We start from the raw sequence: 18,945 nt of genomic DNA on the forward strand, positions 1-18,945 counted from the left end.
AGGCAAGGCTTCAAAAGAGAGGGAACTCCAGGGCTGGAGGCTGAAGGATGACTGGGCATCCCAGGGCAGACAGAGCAGCTGGGGGTGGTGAAGGCGCACTTAGGGTAGCAGAGGAAGCAGCCCGGCTGTTGTCAGCTGCTCAGCCGAGCTTGGGCACATGGTACCAGAGAGAGCATGGCCAGAGATAGGGCAGGGCCCAGGTCCAGGGTCTCTAGGACAGGTGAGTCACTGAAGAGTTTGAAGAAATGGGATGCTATGCTCTGAGAGGAACTTTAGAAAAACTGCTCTGACTATAACGCCAAGGGTGGATGCAGAGGACAGGCAGCATAAGCTGGAGGCCAGGAACCAGAGAGGAAGCTGATCCCCTTTAAAGGCGGCATTTTTGTGGGGATGCAGCACAGTCTGAAGATTGCCCATCTGACACATACCTACGTGCATGCTCATTCATTCAGTTGTATCCAACTCTTTGTGATCCCACGGATTATAGCCCGCCAGGCTTCTATGTCCATGGAATTCTCCAGGCAAGAATACTAGAGTGGGTTGCCATGCCCTCCTCCAGGGGATCTTCCCCACCCAAGGACTGAACCCACATCTCCTGCACCGGCAGGCTGATTTTTTTTTACCATTGAGCTACCTGGGAAGCCCATGATCACAGAGAATGTAGTGTATGTACTATTGTTACTACCACTAGATGGAGTAGGAAACTAAAGAACAGAGAGATTAAGTCACCTGTCCAAGGGCACACAGCAAGTGGTCCTCTCAGGATTTGAGCCATCAGTTCAGCCTGAGAGTTCATGCTCTTAACCACTACACACTATATATAGTGTTCCTTCATCAAAGCTGACCAAGGCTTGGGGCAGGGTAGAGTGGTTAAAGAAAGGATTCCTTAATGGGCCCACCCACTGTATATTAGGGGCTCCCCTGAAATAGCTTCTGGCCTCCATGGATAGAGGGGTGCAATCTTTAATCCCGAGGCCCTTGGAGAAAAACTACAGCATGAAATGTGAAGACGCTGAAAACTCCCAGGGCAGTGCCATGATATGAAGCCACTAGGGGTCACTTGAGTCCCCAGGAACACACACCTTGGGAGGTATGGAAGTAGCACTTTGGTTTAGGTGGGTGTGGGCCTGCAGAATCTTCAGACACAGGAAGGCAGGCTATGGGTGGTCACAGAAGGGTGTGCCCCAGTGAGAAGAACCCGATTTTCATCAACTCAGAGCCATTCCTGTCGGGGGGGCTGAGGTCAGATGACTTCTGCAGGCACCATGTGCTCTGGAGACCCCTAACAAGTGGCCAAGGCTATGATCTGCCTGCAAGGGGCCAGTTTCTACTCTTCCAGCCATGCTCCCAGGAGGGACAGGATTTGGAGGTGGCTGAGGGCTAGAGTCCTACCCAGGGATCCTCTGATAGAAGAGAGGCCCAGGGTCAGAGAGGAAGGTTCCAGGTGGCTTCTGAGTGTGCATCCGGTGGTATGCAAAGTTGGACTTTGAGCTTGCTGACTCTGGGCTTTGGACAGCATTTTGGCGTATGCAAGCCCTCATCTTTAACATGGGAATAAAACTCTGCCAAAGCAGGGCTGTGGTAAATGTCAAAAGTGAATCCTGGCAGTTAGCCCGCGAGCCACGCTTTGTAAAGCCATCATCAGATGTGCCGAGTTTTCCAGGTGTTTGTATAGCTTGGAACTGGAGCTGCTGATACTCAAATGTAACACTGAACTTCAGTCTAACTCTAGGGGCTGCTGCTAGTGGTCAGCCAAAGAACAACACAATAAGCTCCCACATACAAACAAGTTCTGTTCCAAGAACACGTTCATGCATCCAATTTGTAAGTCCAACAAAGTCAGCCTAGGTACCCAACTAACACGATTGGCTATATAGTACTGTACTGTAACAGGTTTATAACATTTTTCACACAAGTAATACATAAAAAAACAAACAAAAAATACAGAAAATATTTTTCATCTTACTGCATAGTACCCTGAAAAGTACAGTAGTACCAGCTATATCACTGCCTCTCTTATGCTTACTTTCAGATATCCTGGGCTTGAAATAAAGATACTGTACTACTGTCTTCTATACAATACTGTAGATTAAGTACACAAACTCACAACCACTTGGAGAGGATGCACGCATATGACAGTGTACTCCAGACACATGAACTGACTTATGTGATTGGACAGGCAAAGGTAGGTTTGCATCTTTGAAAGTTCGCAACTCGAAGATTCGTATGTAAGGGACTTACTGTAAACAAAGGATCATGACCTTGCTTCCTCTATCTTTGTTAGATGGAACTCAGAATTGTATTTGAAGTCTGGGCGAAGTCACTTAGAAACATGTTAACAGCACCTCCTGCTTGCTAAGGCGGGGGAGCCACAAAGTAGGTATTCTTTTAAAGCAAGCTGAAAAGCTCAGGAAACAGGGGATATTTGGGGAGTGGATAATTCACAGCTACCATAAACACCAGGCTTAAAGCAAAACAAAGAGAGTAAGACTGAAGCCAGGGTCACCATCCTAGACCAGGACTGGGCCAATCAGCCGATCAGAGGCCTGGCCTGATGGGCATCTGTGCCAACACCTGTTGGAACCAAAGGATCTCTTCACTATCCTAAAAAAGCACTGTCAGAGACGAGACGGTCAGGAGTAATGCCTAAAGCTGGTAAAATCACCATCAGAACATTATGAACAAACTGCACACACCAACATTCCCGGCACTGGTGGCAAAGCACCCCCCCCCCCGAAGGGGCATTTACACACGAATGGCTGGACTGGCTGGTGCCACGCTGAGGCTTGGCATCACAACTCCTCCTAGGCAGACTGCACAAGGCAGATACCTTCTGTCTGACAGCTGCCTTACCCAGACCCCAGCATGGGAGAACCAGCACAACAAAACGTTTACAAACCCTGAGCGCAGCTTCAGTATCTCTGCCACGTTGCTTTCCCCACTGCAGGGCGTTGGCTCCCCTAGAGGGACAGACCCCTTCTCACACCTTGTGGGGTCAAGGGGCCCCATGGCGCCCACCAGGCTCCATTTCCAGATTGCTTAGGACACAAGTCCATTTAAAAAGTATCAGAAGGGGCTGCTGCCTCTCCCAGCAAACTAGGTACAGCTTCATCCTCGGCTGGTGTTCTGGGGGTTTCCTCCAAAGTCTCCCAAACTGGAAGTGTTTGGGAACTCTCAAGTCATAAGCTACTTAGAGTCCCCAGCGAGCTTAGGGGCTCTACCTGATTCCTGCCCATATTTAAAGAGCTTCCTATTGAGTTTCCCAAAGACAACAAGCCCACACTTCAGACAGGCTTCTCTGTCTTCCCATCCCTTCACCCCAAACACAGAGTAGCTACGTGGAGTACTGTGGATCCTGGGGTAGGGGGTGGGGGTGAGGCCTGGAAGAAGCGGGGCTGGTATCCCAGAGGGGGGTTGGGTGCAAAGAGAGAGGCCGGAACAAGGGAGCCAGACGACTCCTCCTGCAGTGACGTCCGAGTTCCCACAACCTGGAGAAGATGCGGGGGACCTAAGATTGGGTTCTGCCCCGGGGCCTCTTGGGCTGATGTCACCTCCAGGGGCCTGGGGTCCAGCCCCCGGGCCGGGGAAGAGCTGCCAGACCCCGGGGCTGGGGAGAGTGGGGGAGCAGAGGGAGCGGGTTCGCGCGGAGGGCCACTCACGGAGGAGAAGTTGTGCGGGCCGCAGAGCTCGCCGCGGTACTTGCAGGAGAGCAGCATGTCCTCGAGCTGGTGGCCCAGGCGGTCCATGAAGGCGGCGCTGATGCCCTCGAAGTGGCGGGGAGGCAGGAAGAGGCGGAAGTCGGCCAGCTTGCGGAACCACTGGCGGCGCGGCTCGTCCCCCCTCAGCAGTTCGCTGACCAGCGGGCGCGCCGTGCGGTTGGGCAGCAGCAGCCCGAGCCAGTGGCCGGCGTAGTAGAGGTCCCCCTTGGAGAGGCGCGGGAAGCGCAGCGGGTTGTTGTTGCAGACGGTGACGGCGGGGAAGGGCAGCTGGCGGCTCCACTCGCGGTGCACGCGCGTGTGCGACGGGAAGCTGAGCCAGTAGAGCAGGCGGTTCGAGGACCAGGACAGCAGCAAGCCGAGGGACGTGCAGAAGGCCAGCACCCAGAGCGCCCGCCGCTGGAAGGAGCCCCCGGGCGCCGCGCGCCCCGCGCACATGTGCCGCAGCCCGTGCAGTTTAGCGCGGCTCAGCGACGGCCGCCCCCTGCGGGCGCCCCCCGGCCCCTGCAGCGCCCGCTCGCGCTCGCCGCCCCGGCCGCCCCCGGGCTGCCCGGCCGCCGCCACCGCCGCGGGCGCCGGTTCCTCGCGGGCCATGCGGAAGCGTCCCGGGCCGGTGAGTGCGGCCGCGGGCCGCCCGGCTCCGCCGCTCCGGCTCATTCATTCAGCCCGCGGCTGGCGGCAGCGGCGGCGGCCCCAGCCGGGCGGAGCCGCCATGGAAGTCCGCAGCAGCCGTGGAAGCAGCAGCGGCAGCCGCCGCGCGCAGCCCGCGCCAGGGAAGCGTGCGCCCGAAAGGAGCTCCGGTGGCGAGGCATGCCAGCCTGGCGCCGCCACCGCCGCCTCCGCGGGCGTCCGCCCGGGACCGAGCCCGCCTCGGCCCGCCGCCCCTGGCACGGGCCTTCCCGAGCGCCTCCCAGGCTCTCCTGGCTCCGAGTCCTCCTGAGGATGCCCGACGCCGGCCACTACCCCGCTGGGCGCCGCCTCTCTGGTCCCTGGGTGCTGCGCCCGCGTCCCCTTGTCTTGGACCTCGGGGGACCCTGAGCTGAGTCCCTCCGGGCTCCGCCTAACCCCAGCTTTTACGCTGGTCCCGGGAGAGCAGCCACTCGGCCACCATGCCTGATTCGGACATCCCCAAGGGCCGCCCGCTGGTGGACCGTGGTGCTGGGACACGGTGGGGAGAAGGTGCCGGGGGACGAGCGCCCCCAGAGGCGCGCGGCCGCTCCTGGCTGGGCGGGTGGGGTGGGTGTGTACCAGGATGAGCGGTCGCCCTGCTGGCCCTCTTTCCCTTTCCTCCGGGACCCTCCTAACTGCTCCTCTGGATGCGCTCGGCGGAGACCTGCTTAGGCTCCCCCGAGTCCTGCTCCGCCCGCGTCCTGCGTTGCAATGTGACCGCCCTCGCCCGGGGCTGGGGGTGTCTCAGGGTCCCGCCGGAGGCTGCCGGCCGACGGGCTCCTTCAGGGCTGCTGGCCAGAGGCAAGTGTCGCTTCTCCCCGCCCCGCACGGCTCTGCGAAGTGCCTCGAATCTCCAGAAAAGCCCGATCTCGTCGTCCCTCGCCTCTTCTTTCTCCTGCCCCGGTGCTCCAGGAGCTGGGGACTGCGGAGCCCCGGCTACTCCTCTTGGGGGTGACCCGGACTTGCTGCTCCGCGCGCCCGGCTCCTCTCGAGACTTTCAGCCCCGCGGTGGCGGCGGCGCCGGCTGCGCTCGCCTCCCGCCTGCCCGGCCCTCCTCCGGGCCCCGGGCGAACTTGGGCAGCGGCCGCGCGACGCTGGCGCGGCTGGGTTTCCAGCACCTGCTCCCCGGCTCGCCGGCCCCGCGGCTCCGGGCGGGCGGGCGGGGCGGCGGCGGCGAGCGCCGTGCGCTCCCGGAGACGCGGTGCTGACGCGCGCGGCTCCTCCTCGCTGCATTTTAATTCCTGGCCACTGTGGCCGCTGCACACCGAGAGGCAAGCCTTTTGCCAGAGCCGGCCGGGTGGGGGATGCGCTGCACAGATGTGCCGGGTTGTGCGGGGCTGGCGGGAGAGACGTGGAGTAGCAACATTGCGTGTCTGTGGGCCGTGTGTGGATGAGTGTGAGGCCACGTCTCACTGTGTCGGGTGGACTGTCGGATTCTGTGGTCGAGAACCCGAAGCCGCTGTCTAATGTGGGCCTTTGAGCAAGTGTGTGAGTGGGGCGTCAGGCGCTGAGAGTGGGTAGGATGTGCGTGTGTACGTGTGAACGGGCATCTCGGTGTATCTGGTAGCTGTGGGTTTATTTTTGCAGATGCTGCACTGTGGCTATTTGAGTATGTGTGTTGTGTGTAGGATAGAGGGATGGTGTGTATGCTCTACTTGGGTGGACCGTTTGCATTTAGCCGGTGGTGGGTGCCAACAAGTGTGTTGATGTGTGGGTGGATATCGGCAGCTCTGGACCTGGTGTGTAGCTGGTGTTTTGCCTGTGTGCGGTGTGTAGATGAGTATGTGTGTTGAGCTGCTGGGAGCAGTCCCTGGGTCTCTGGCAGATTGGGCCCAGCAGGGGCAGCTCTGCCTTTTTGGAACTTCCGGTGTCCCCTCTTAGCCATTTCCCTTGGGGAGTCTGTTGCTCACCCCTGACCGCAGTCCACCAAGCACAGCCTCCCTGGATGGGCAGGAGGGAGGAGAGTGACTTCCGAGGACTTGAGACTCCAAGTCTGCCATTCTCACAGCTGGGTTCCCACAGCTGTTTAGCTGATGATGTCTTTCTTCCCTCCTGGGCAGGTTCAAGGTCTTCCACTAACCCCTTGGCACTTTTGGACACTTTCATTCAGCTTTTTAATTAATCAATTAAAGTCTTTATTGGATGTGTTACAATGTTGCTTCTGTTTTATGTTTTGGTGGGGTTTTTCCGGCCTGAGGCTCATGGGATCTCAGCTTCCCGCCCAGGAATCTAACCTGTACTCCCTACATTGGAAGGCGACCTCTTAACCACTGGACTGCCAGGGAAGTCCCTAGCTTTTTAAAATGTTCTGCCTTGGCATGTCTCATTCACTTGGGGAAGAAGCTCCTGAAGTTGAGTTTTGCTAAAATTCTGCTATGGATTTGGTTCCTTGAAGACATCTGTTGCTGGCTTTGGGGGAAGGTTCCGAATCTGCCAGTTTTGTGGGGCCCCTGACAGAGGCTTATTTACCAGGGCTTCAGTCTGGTCCCAGCAGTCCTGGGACGGGGGCCACAGTGACACATTTCCCAGCCAAGGTGGGGGGAGCTTGTGAGTTCAGTGAAATGACTGATGAAGCAGCCAGACATCTCCCAGCGTCATAGCCCTGGGCTGGCACAAAGCTTTGAGATCTTTTATGTTTCTGATTTGTTCACCTGTTATGGGCTTTTTCTTTCCTGTTTTTTTTCCCCCCGTGAAATGTACACATGCAGTTTTGGTTGCCCGAGCATCTTCTCTGCCATGGCTTCTCCTGGTAATTCTCCAGATGGGCCACCTCTTCACGGAGAGGAAGGGTATCCTGCATGGGCCCCAGGGGTCTTGGCACAGAAATCCAGAGGCAGACACAGGGGTGGCTGGTGATTGCAAGTGATCGTGGGCTTTCTTTTTGGCCCATGGATGCAGTGCGTTTCCTACACTGCCTGAAATCCCCCCACCCATTTCTTGACCAATACTTGGACCAGCTCTGTGAAGTTCTGCCCTTGCCTCAAGTCCTAGCTGAAACATTGCCTCCTAGGTAACTGGATCGATAGCTCCATCATAGCCTTTGTATAGCCGCTTGTCACTGTGTGTGTCCAGCCTTTCCTTCTGGACGTGAGCCCTTTGAGGACAGAGACCACATCTCATTCACATTTTTGCCTCCATATCTTAGTACAGTGCCCTGGCACCTAGACAAAACACATCAAAATGGGGAAGAGGAGAAGGGAACTAAGATTTCCTGACTATTTCTATATGCCAGGCAACCAAACCAGACACATATTTAACTTCTCATTCCAACCTTGCAGGTGGGCGGGTGTGTGTGTGTGTGTGTGTGTGGTATTTTTACCCTCTTTTTACAACTGTTGAACCAAGGGCATGGAGAGCAGGAATTGAATTCAGCTCTAACTCATTTCAAAGTCTAAGCTTTTCCTTTCCCATCCTGCTGCCTTCAAAAGCATGAAAAATAATAACCATATAATAAATGTAGGTCTTCCTAATCTCTAGGACTTGTTTCAAGTGACTAACATTAAAAACAAGTGTCAGGACTTCCCTGATGGTCCAGTGGCTAAGACTCCGAGCTCCCAATGTGGGGAGTCCGGATTTGATCCCTGGTCAGCAAACGAGATCCCACATGCCCACAAATAAAGAGCTCACATACTGCCACTAAAGAGACCGCCTGCATGCCATAACTAAGACCTGGCGCAGCCAAGTAAATAAAGAGTAAACCAAACCAGGCTTCCCAGGTGACATAGCAGTAAAGAATCTGCCTGCCAATGCAGGAGATGCAAGAGATCTGGGTTTGAGCCCTGGGTCGGGAAGATCCCCTGGAGTAGGAAATGGCAACCCACTCCAGTATTCTTGCCTGAAAAATTCCATGGAGAGAGGAACTTGGTGGGCTATAATCCATGGAGTTGCAAGGAGTTGCACACAACTGAGCACCACCCCTGAAAGCAAACCAAAAAAATGACAGGAAAAAAAAAGTGTCATTAACATTCTAAATGTTTAACCCTCAAAATAATCTGATGAGGCACATATGAATACTGCTATTTTCTCTACTCCAAAGCAGAGGACTCCTGACCACAGAGAGGTTGAGTTACTCACCCTGAGCCACACAGCTGAAGCAGGAGAGCAGCCTTTCAGTGCTGGCAGCCTGGCTCCAGCCCCTGTGCTCTCAAACCCTGCCCCACGGCATCTGTGCTGTCAGAGCTCCATGACATGACAGCTCTCGTGAGTCAGGCAAGCTCTCTTGGCTGAAAAACCAAATTCAAAGGCAGTTCCTGACCTGCCCCAGCGATCTATTCACCGAGAAGTTCACATTTAGCATTGTGATTTCCCAGTCAGAAGCTTTAAAGAAAATTTCCCTTTTCCTGTTTGTCTCTAAAACATCTGTCGCTCCACACCTGGCTTCCTGGCCTTCAGTGTGACCTTTGGGCGCCAGCCAGCCCACATTCTGGTGGGTGACCACCACTGCCAATTATCAGGTCTTTCTCCCACCAAATGAGTTTGCTGGGAGGGAAGGCCCATTGAAGGCGATATGACTTTCCGTTTTTGTAATCCTGTTGTAGGAGCTGACAGTTGTGGGCTTGATCAGGCTTCACTGGATCCCTTGACCTGCCTGCTTATCCCCAATCCCTACTGCTCAGGGGCATGTTTATTGGAACGTAACATGTTGTTCAGTTGCCCAGTTGTGTTTGAGTTTTTGCGATCCCATGGACTGCAGTTCTCCAGGCTTCCCTGTCCCTCACCATTTTCCAAAGTTTGCATCAGTGATGCCATGTCCATTGCATTGGTGTCCACTGTATATCCATTGCATCGGTGATGCCATCCAGGCCTCTCATCCTCTGATGCACTCTTCTCCTTCTGCCCTCAACCCTTCCCAGCATCAGGGACTTTTCCAATGAGTCAGCTGTTCGCATCAGGTATACTCCAGTATTTTGGAATGTGCCATAGGTACCACCTTGCCTGGTTCTTCGGAATTCCTGCTACACATCCCATCAGTGACAGTCCACTGGTAACTGATTGTATTCCAAAACACCTGGCAGTGTTTAAAGCTCCCTTTTGTCACATTGGAATCAGTCTCTTTGCAAATGTCTCCTAATTTATCCCTGGGGAGCCACACAAAATAAGTTTGATCTTTCTTTCACATGGGAACCCTTCAAAATACTTTATAAAATCGAAGTACATCAGTGGTGAAAGGGGCGCTAGCAGTTAGCTTTCTTGCCAAATCTTCAAGAAAGTCTTTTCTTCTCCAGGCTAAATGCCATCAGTTCCTTCATCTGTTTCTCCTGCATTTTCTGCTCTTGGGATGGGATCTTGGATGTTGAAGTCTTTAAAATGGTCCCATACCCACTGGTATGAACCCACCAAGCCCTTTACTTCAGACCTGATCCTTCCAGAACCTGCTCTTTCTTCTGAGGGTTGTGGGTTCTTTTCTGCCCCCATCACCACCTCTGGGATTAAGTGGAGGTGGTGGGTGGCAAGAGGGAAGCGTGGGCAGTAACAATGTGTTCTTGGCTCTGCTTAAGATGCCAAGTGCATTTTCTTTTAGGACTCCAGGTGATGAGCGGACTCTGCTTCTCATCCTAGAGTTCATTGCTATTACGGGGCAGGTGGGCCTCTGTGGGTCTATCTGTGAACCTAAATAGCTTGCCTTTTCTTCCTTCTTTCTTTTTGTCTTTCCTTTTCTGATACTGTACTGCCCTGGGGTCCCTATCGCTCTGCCTCTCTCTCTCCTCCCTTCTCTTTTTCCCTTTTCCTTCCTTTCTTCTCTTCCCAACCTCTGCCTGAAGCCTTGGAGTCCCCTCTGATTCTTAGCTCATGTAACTGGTGACCTCTGGGTGCACTGAGGTGGCTACAGTGTCACAAGACCTCAGCCAGTGTCTACTGGTCATGATGGGGGCTCCAGAGCTGCTAGAAAGGGCGAGCAGAACTTCACCGGGTTTTGATCACTGGGCACCTCATTTCCCCATCCTTCCCAGCCTCCCTCCATGGGGCTGGCACTGGAGTTGCTGTTCCCTCTCACTTTGCACGTGCTTTAGCATCTCCGCTGCTTCTCCCACTCACTCTATGGCTTTCTTATATTATACTTGGCCTCTCCTAGTATGTTCTTCTTCCAGGCTCTTTCTTAGATTTCTCTGATTTTTTTTTTCTTTTTTTGGGCAGTTTTTGGTCATCCTCATCTTTCACCAGCACTAAATCCCAGGGCTCAGAGGGCAAACAAGGGCACACAGCCACCAGAAGAAAGATGGGGGCTGGAAGGACCAGGTCCAGAGTAGAGGGCTGTAAGTTCATGCTCTGCTGAACCACTGTGCTCCAGGGTAAAAGAAAATCCTGAAAGATGGGAGGATGTAATGTAACCTAATGTCTAATTGAACTCCTTCACTCTGGAGGTGCGGGCAGCAGGATGAAGCAGAGGTCCAGAGAGGGGAATGGCTCGTATAAATCACACAGATGGATGCTGAGAAACACACAACCGGAACCCAGATTCCAGCTTCTGGTTTATTCTCTGCTCACCCTATGGAATAGGCCTCCCTGGTAGCTCAGCTGGTAAAGAATCCTCCTGCAAGGCAGGAGACCCTGGTTCGACTCCCAGGTCAGGAAGATCCCCTGGAGAAGGGATAGGCTACCCACTGCAGTATACTTTGGCTTCCCTGGTGGCTCAGGCATTAAAGAATTTGCCTGCAATCCAGGAGACCTGGATTAGATCCCTGGGTTGGGAAGAATTCCCGGAGGAGGGGATGGCAACCCATTCCAGTATTCCCGCCTGGAGAATCTCCACGCACAGAGGTGCCTGGTGAGCTACAGTCCATGGGTCGCAAAGAGTCAGAATAAATTTTCAACAATCCATTTTGAAACCAGCAAAGTATTCACATGGTCAAAAAGAACAAAAGAGTAAAGAGTTTAGTAAAACCGTCTCTCTACCCCTCGCCTTCCTGGCCACCCATCTTTCCTCCCTGAAGGCCACTAATGCTATCAATTTGTTGTATAATTTATTAGTGATACTTATGAATATACATATGTGTGCATAATCGCCATATGTCCCCCTTTTCTCACACAAATGGTTGCATTCTGTGAATACCATTTACTAGAGTAATTGTATTCTATGTTCTTCACACCTTTTTTTTCTCTGTGTTTGCAGTTATTTTATGGTTGCCTTCCTCTGGCATCTCATTCCAACTTCTGTTATTTTCCTCAACTTCTCATTTCACGTTGTCCTGCTCTTCCATCCAAAAATGACAGTGGGTCCTATGGCAAGGTGGTACACAGAGCTTGCTGTTTTATTATCAGATTTTCTCTTAACTCTTTGTTGGATATGCTGACGGATGAAAGCCCTCATGTGGATAATCTCAAACAGCAGGCAGTGCAAAAATATTTCCATTTGCCTCTGAACAGTATTAGATGAGGCATTTACAAAGGATTTAATTTTCTAGTCATATTTTCTTTAAACTAATTATAACACACACACACACACACACACACAGGCAAAATTGAGTGTCCTGAGCACACAGCTCCAGTTGGTTTGGGAAAGTGGTCCAAACATTGGTAGGCAGAGGAAAACAGTTTTGAATTCAGAAATTTCTGTGACTAATATAGAGAGCAGGTAAGACACACCCTTGAGAGAAACAGAGGGTGTCAGGGCCAAAAGTGATCTTAGTGAGCATGCGGTTACTCTTAGAAGAGGAAATTGATAAACAAAGTTTAGTGACTTGCCCTGGTCACTGGGAAGTTGATCTTATGATGGCGATGATGGTGGTGGTGATGTTGGTTGATGGTGATGAAGGTGTTGGTAATGATGGTGATGATGATGGTGGTTGATGGTGATGATGGTGGTGGTTGATGGTGGTGATGATGATGGTGATGGTGATGATGGTGGTGATGATGTTGGATGATGGCCATGATGGTGGTAATGATGGTGATGATGGTAGCGATGATTGTGTTGATGATGGTGATGGTGATGATGTTGTAGTGATGATGGGAGTAGTGATTATTGTGGTGGTGATGATGGTGATGGTGATGATGGTGGTGATGGTGTTGGATGATGGCGATGATGGTGGTGGTTGATGGTGATGGTGATGATGTTGGATGATGGCCATGATGGTGTTAATGATACTGATGATGGTGGCGATGATTGTGTTGATGATGGTGACGGTGATGATGTTGTAGTGATGATGGGAGTAGTGATGATTGTGATGGTGATGATGGTGATGGTGATGATGGTGGTGATGATGTTGGATGATGGCGATGATGGTGGTGGTTGATGGTGATGGTGATGATGTTGGATGATGGCGATGATGATGGTGATGATGGTGGCAATGATTGTGTTGATGATGGTGACGGTGATGATGTTGTAGTGATGATGGGAGCAGTGATGATTGTGATGGTGATGATAATTGTGATGCTGATGCTCATATTTGATAGAGAGAACTGATTATGTGTCAGGCACTGTACTCAATGAATATTCATGAACTCATTTAACCCTCACAGTAACCTTATGAGCACCTAGCATGTGTCAGACACCGTCCCAGGCATGGGAAATGCAGCATCTACTAAGACGTGATCTGTGTCTTAGATTGCGGTCTAGTGGGGGGTGGGGATCAGAAAGTAGATACTTGTATTAAAGTATGATAAATGCTATGCCAGAGTGTGTGGTGGGGGCTCCTCTGCCTTGGTCTGAGAACAACCATCGCACGTTGAATTCGGTTTCCAACTGAATTTCGCCACGCATATTCATTTTCTCACCCAACTCACGGAGAACTGTTTGACTGTCTACAGGGATCCACCTTGAAGCCAGGGTCTGAGATCAGAGGCAACACCAGCAGAAGTCCATGTGGAGGAGCCCTGACCCATGACATCCACGTGCCCGCATTCACACCCGCCTCTTGATGTGGGTATTTGTGTCCTCGGTGGTGTCCTGTTGACCTGTGACGTTTACTTTCTGAAGCCAGATCATGTCAGTAAGGACTCTGTCTCTGCTCCGCCCCTCCTCCCCCGCATCACCTTCCCTATTCTGGGTTTAGGCTTGAATAACTGGGTGTTGGTTGTAACTCTGGCCATAAAGTTAGCAGAGCAGCAGAGCATTGCACACTTTTCTACCTAATTTCCTCTCCCATACACATAACAAAACTCATTAAAACAGTTAAGCATAATAACCGTCTCTAGCATAGTTACCATCCACTCATGGTACAAAAAGGCAGGCAGTTAAAATCAGATTTAATGACATATAAAACCCCAGGTACAATTAGGCATTTTATTTCTCAATTCCTTGGCTGTCCCCTTCTCAGCCATGACTCAGTAGTACCCTGGCTCTCACCTCCCCTTCGGGGAGCACTCACTAACCAGCCCTGAATCTGTCTTGCAGACAGACCCTCTGCAGTGACTCAGAGATTTCAGGCTGGGTTGATTTGTCAAAAGCCTCCTTCCCGGCTGCTTTCCCTCGAGTCACAGCTTTTCTGTGTCTCCGCCACCAGCAGTTTGTTTATTTCCTTTCCCTTATAGATGACCTGGGCCAAACCACTACCTTTTTCTCTACCACCAGGAGGTTTCTCTCCTCCTAGTTTATCTTGCCTGTCCACCCACAGGAGGGCAGAATAGGAGGGGTTTTGTACATTCTTTTGCAGTGGAATGGACCTCTGTGATTATCCAAATAGAAGACAGGGCAAAGAAGGGCAGTGCAGGAAAGGCAGGATAAGAAAAGGAAAGGGAAGGGGAGGAGATGATGGGGAGGGAGAGGAGAGAAAACGCAGAGCATCTGCTGGGTGCCTATCGCATACTCTTATGGACACCATGCAATGTTTTTATTTTTTTGGCTGCATCATGCTGCTTGTAGGATCTTGGTTTCCCAACCAGGGATCGAATACAGACCCCCAGCAGTGAACGCACAAAGTCTTAAACACTGAACTTCCAGGGCACTCCCTCACGTGATGTTCTTTCATGACAACTCATGATAATATCCCATTTTACAGATGGCGACATAGAGATTTTATGCTTCTAATCTTACTCCCTCTGTTGCTGGTTTAAGCACACTCAAACCATAATCACCCAACACAACCACTCACCGAGCTGGATGTCAAGCACTGAGTTAAGCCTCATCTTCCAGACAGAGAAAATGGGGCTCAGAGACATGGAGTTACTTGCTTAGGGACACACGGAGTAAGTCGCAGAGCCGCCGAGCCAGGATTCCAACCCAGGTCTGACTCCAACGTGTTGGTAATTATTAGAAAGGCAGGAAATTGGGAGTTAAAACAGAGAATAGATAACGTGGGTGGCAGCATAATTTAGAGTTTTGCAAAAGCCCTCAGGGAGATGGAGGAAGTGAAAACAGAAGCCTGGTTCTCAGTATCGGCAGCGCATATGGGGCTCTTTTTTTCCCCAGCTTCAGTGTGATGCATCATGGGCGGAGCTAAAAAGTATAGGAGCTCAGAGACAAGGAAGAGGTTTAGGGGGCTTCCCCAGTGGCGCAGAGGAAAAGAATACACTTGCCAATGCATGAGACACATGTTCGATTCCTGGTCCAGGAAGATCCCACATGCTGAGAAGCCACTAAGCAGGTGCTCCACAATGACCGAGCCTGTGCTAGAGGCCGGGAGCCTCAACGACTGAGCCCTGGTGCTGCAACTACTGAAGCCCGCGAGCCCTAGAGCCCGTGCTCCACAGCAAGAGAAGCTACCGAGTCCCCGAGCGCCACACCTAGAGAAAGCCAGCGCAGCAAGGAAGACCCGGCACAGCCAACAATAGGTATATAAATAAATACAATTATAATAAAAGAAAGAGGTTTAGGGAAGTACCCATGCGTACAAGTGCTACAGGCTGAGCCAAGTAAATTGAAGAAAGCCCCACAAAACATTTCCTTTCTCAACATCCAAGTGATGAAACACACTGAGGACCATCACCCGGCTGCAGTGCGAAGTCACCTTTACAAACCACAGACTTTCAGCCCACTGTCTCCCTCCCCGCCTCCCTCCATCCCTCCCTCCTTCCTCTCTTCTCTTCCAGACCTCAGTTTTGCTTTCTTCTTTTAATCAATACTTCTCTAGCCCAGCAGTGCTTCAGTTTACTCATTCAATAATTCGCAGCAGCCCACAGCACTAACACACAACGTTAGATTCAAAACAGCCTTCTGAAAGTGCCTGGAGTTATAAAGGCAAGTTCATAAGCTCAATGTGCAATAAGAGCATGAAACAGTTCGCACCCTTTGACCTGGAAATCCCATGCCCTAGAAGCTTCCCCAAGGAAATAACCCCCAAAGTACAAAGGTATTTGCAATGAGGGCTTTTCACGCTAGAAAAAAAAAAAAAAGAAAAGAAAAACAGTTCACATGCCCAACACGAGGCAAACAGCTAAGCTAATGATGGTGACAATATGTTCATGGAAAAATGATGTCATTTTTAAAGAAAATACTAGGACAAGGATGCCTGTGTGTTAAGTTAGATACGAAATAGCAACAGGTAAAAAGATCTGAGCATGAAGGGCACATGCACCATCCAGGGAAACACCTCATTGTACCTGAACAATAGTCAGGGGAGAATTAGGAGACACAGGGTTTATTAATAAACAGAGTTTTTGGAAAAGGTTTCTTTGATTTCAGAGAAACAAATGAAACATAAGCAAGCTTACCAAAGCCAAGCTTGGAAGCAAGGGATGTTTTAAGAAGAAGAATTTCTGTCTCTATACAGTGGGATCTTTGGATCACAAGCCACTGGCCCTGGTTCTCTTAGCTAATGTCACCAACCTGCCCACCGTGCCACTGCCCACGTGTTGATGGAAGCGAGCCGTAGATGCTGCCCTGATGTGGCTGGAGCCATCACCCCGAACCCTGCCCACGCTTACGTGTTCCTCCTGACTCCTGGGTACCCCTCCCCTGCATGACCAGGATCCCTGCCTCAGTCTCAGTCCCCTTTGAACAAAACCCCAGCAATAGCTCATACGATAGATACTAAGTGTCCAAATAATAGCTCATAATAAAAGCTGACTCCGGGGTGAACTCTCCCCAGTATGGGAGAGGCATTTGATGACGATCACTCTGAGTTATTGCTTTCCTTGCGTCCTTTCTGCTGGCTGGGTCTCTGAGAACTGTCTCTGATCATGGACACAGAATCTGTACCAAAGAGAAAATGACTTCTGAAACAAGGCGATATTATGAATGTTTAAAATGTCTGGAACATTAAAGGAATCGTATTTCAAAAAAACAGAACAAAACAAAAACCAGACTCTGCCTAGAGACCTTACTCTGACTTGTGATTAAACTCATGGCTGGCTGACTTGGTTCGGTACACTTGACCCTGCCTGGACCTTGACAGTGTGAAGGGTCTGAGCCCTTTCTCCAACTACATCACGCTTCTATCTTTAACTGTGGTTGACATTCTCCCTGGTCTTGGCACCCATGATATTCTTCTTTACAGTTTAGAGGCAGTTCAAATAGATAAGGAACAGTTTGAGCAGTCACAATGCATGTCCCCGAACTAATAATAATGATAATGGTAGCCTTAATTAATTGAGGATAGTAATGTGGCAGGCATAGAGCTAGGGACTTTGCATGCATTATCGCATTTAACCTCCAAGTAACTCTAGTGAACATGTTATTCTTTCTCTTTGTGCCAAAGAGGAACCTGAGACTGAGAGAAATCAAGTGGATTATTTAAGGTCAAATTCGGGTTTTGCTGATGTTAAATTCTCCTCCTAACCCCTACTACATGATACAACCTTCCAGGTACTAAAGTTACCATCATGTAGTTTAAGCATGAGTAAACCTTTGATTTTCAGGGAGTCTGCTTACTTTTACTTTATGTACAATCTTGAAAACTTGCTTGGTTATTTGTTTTTCAGACTCTCAGGAGAACAAAAATGATATACATCATGAAAAGAAACAAGTAGATTTAAGATTCAAGTACCCTTATAGTCAGAGTGAATAGCCAAAGTTTGACTGCAAAGGAGAAGACAAAACTATAAAAACAGGGACTAAAAGGACTGAAAAAAAGATGCCCCTTAATGTTGGGTAACCTCCATATGTTTCTAATCACCCTGAGTCTTTTAGCCCCAAAATAAGTGTTGGAATTTACAATGATGGTCTTGAGTTGCCAAGATCACATTTTGTTTTGCATAATTTGCATAAGAATATACAAAAGGATGGGATATTTTTCAGAAGGAGTTTTGGTCAAATGGTTCCATTTAAAAAAAAAAGTTGTGGTGCTCAAAAGAATAAATAAATCCTTAACTCTTGGAAATGTCGGCTTATTGCTTCGGAAGAGAGAGTCTAAATGACAAAGGTCCATCTCTTTCTTTGGTCCATCGTTCTAGCCGTCACCTTGAACAAGTTTCCCTGCTGTCATTGTGGTTGATGGCCAAGCAATCATTCGGTACATGGCTTAACATTTCCAGTTGATTACGATGCTTTCATTTGGGTTATGTTGTGGGTGTTTAGTTGCTCTATAAAAGGGAGTTTTGTGGTATTTAATTGTTTCTTTTCTGTTTCTTAAACTAAAAATAATGACACACCAATTTTTACGTCATTTTTTTTTTCTCTCCCTGCAGGAAGAAACAATAAAGGAAAATGGGATTCTATTTGTGAAAACAGTTCTCCTGGTCATGTCTCCATCAGAAACATTTTAGGGTTCTGTTCTGTAGGACTTCAAAGTCTTATGCAAATGGTGATGGAATTCTGACTTAAAGACAGGTGTCAGAAATCAGAATGCTTCCTCTAGTGGATCTCATTTATTAGTTTTCTGAAGACAAACTTCCCTTGGAAGATTTTGTGTGCAAGTGTGTGTATGAGTGTGCATATGTGTGTATGCATGTGTATGTGTGTTGCCCTTTTGCATGCTCACACTAATTGATAAGAAGGAATGTGAACTGTCCATGTAGCTTCGTGCTGTGTTGACAATATTTCATTTTAAATTTGGAACTGGACTTTTATTCAGAGGAAGAGAGATTTCATTCATGAATTCTGCGTCCCTTTTTCACCTAGAAATCTTCGCATTACCCTCAACTAAGTCCTTACTTAGTTGGGCTTCTGAGGTGGTGCAACGATAAAGAAGCTGCCTGCCAATGCAGGAGATGCAAGAGACGTGCGTTCTAGCCCTGAGTCAGGAAGATCCCCTGGAGCAGGAAGTGGCAACCCACTCCAGTATTTTTATCTGCAGAATCCCATGGACAGAGGAGTCTGGTGGGCTCTAAAGATTCATTCATTTCTTTTTGGTTGTGTTGAGTCTTCACTGCTTGGCATGGGCTTGCTCTAGTTGCAGTGAGTGAAGGCTACTCTCCGTTGGGGTGTGTGGACTTCTCATTGCAGTGCCTTCTCTTGTTGCAGAACACAGGTTCTAAGTGCGTGGGCTTCAGTCGTTGAAGCTCACGGGCTTAATAGTTGTGGCTCACGGGCTTAGCTGCCTTGAGGCATGTGGGATCTTCCCAGACCAGGGGATTGAATCCATGTCCCCTGCATTGGCAGGAGGATTCTTATCCACTGCGCTACCAGTGAAGTTCTGAATACAAGCCAGCTAGGGGAAATTTGAAAGTTACTTAAACTCTCTGAGTCTTAATTTTCTCATTTGAAAAATGGAGATAATAATATCTGCCTTGCACGGTTAGCCTAAAG

The 18,945-nt window shown here is 50.1% G+C and overlaps 1 protein-coding gene across 2 annotated transcripts in view; it reads right to left on the minus strand.

Moving 5' to 3' along the window:
• ASIC2 (acid sensing ion channel subunit 2) overlaps positions 1-18,945 on the minus strand; it is a 1,197,965-nt gene that overhangs the window by 285,726 nt on the left and 893,294 nt on the right. The window contains exon 1 of one of the 2 annotated variants that reach the window (XM_065909978.1): positions 3,660-4,373. The exons of the other annotated variant lie outside the window; for it this stretch is intronic. Within the exon in view, the coding sequence (XP_065766050.1) occupies positions 3,660-4,373 (714 nt within the window). Of the gene's footprint in view, positions 1-3,659; positions 4,374-18,945 lie in introns of those variants that run through there. 2 annotated transcript variants of the gene reach the window in all.

This window comes from Muntiacus reevesi, chromosome 18 (assembly GCF_963930625.1).
Source record: "Muntiacus reevesi chromosome 18, mMunRee1.1, whole genome shotgun sequence".
NCBI classification, from domain to species: domain Eukaryota; kingdom Metazoa; phylum Chordata; class Mammalia; order Artiodactyla; family Cervidae; genus Muntiacus; species Muntiacus reevesi.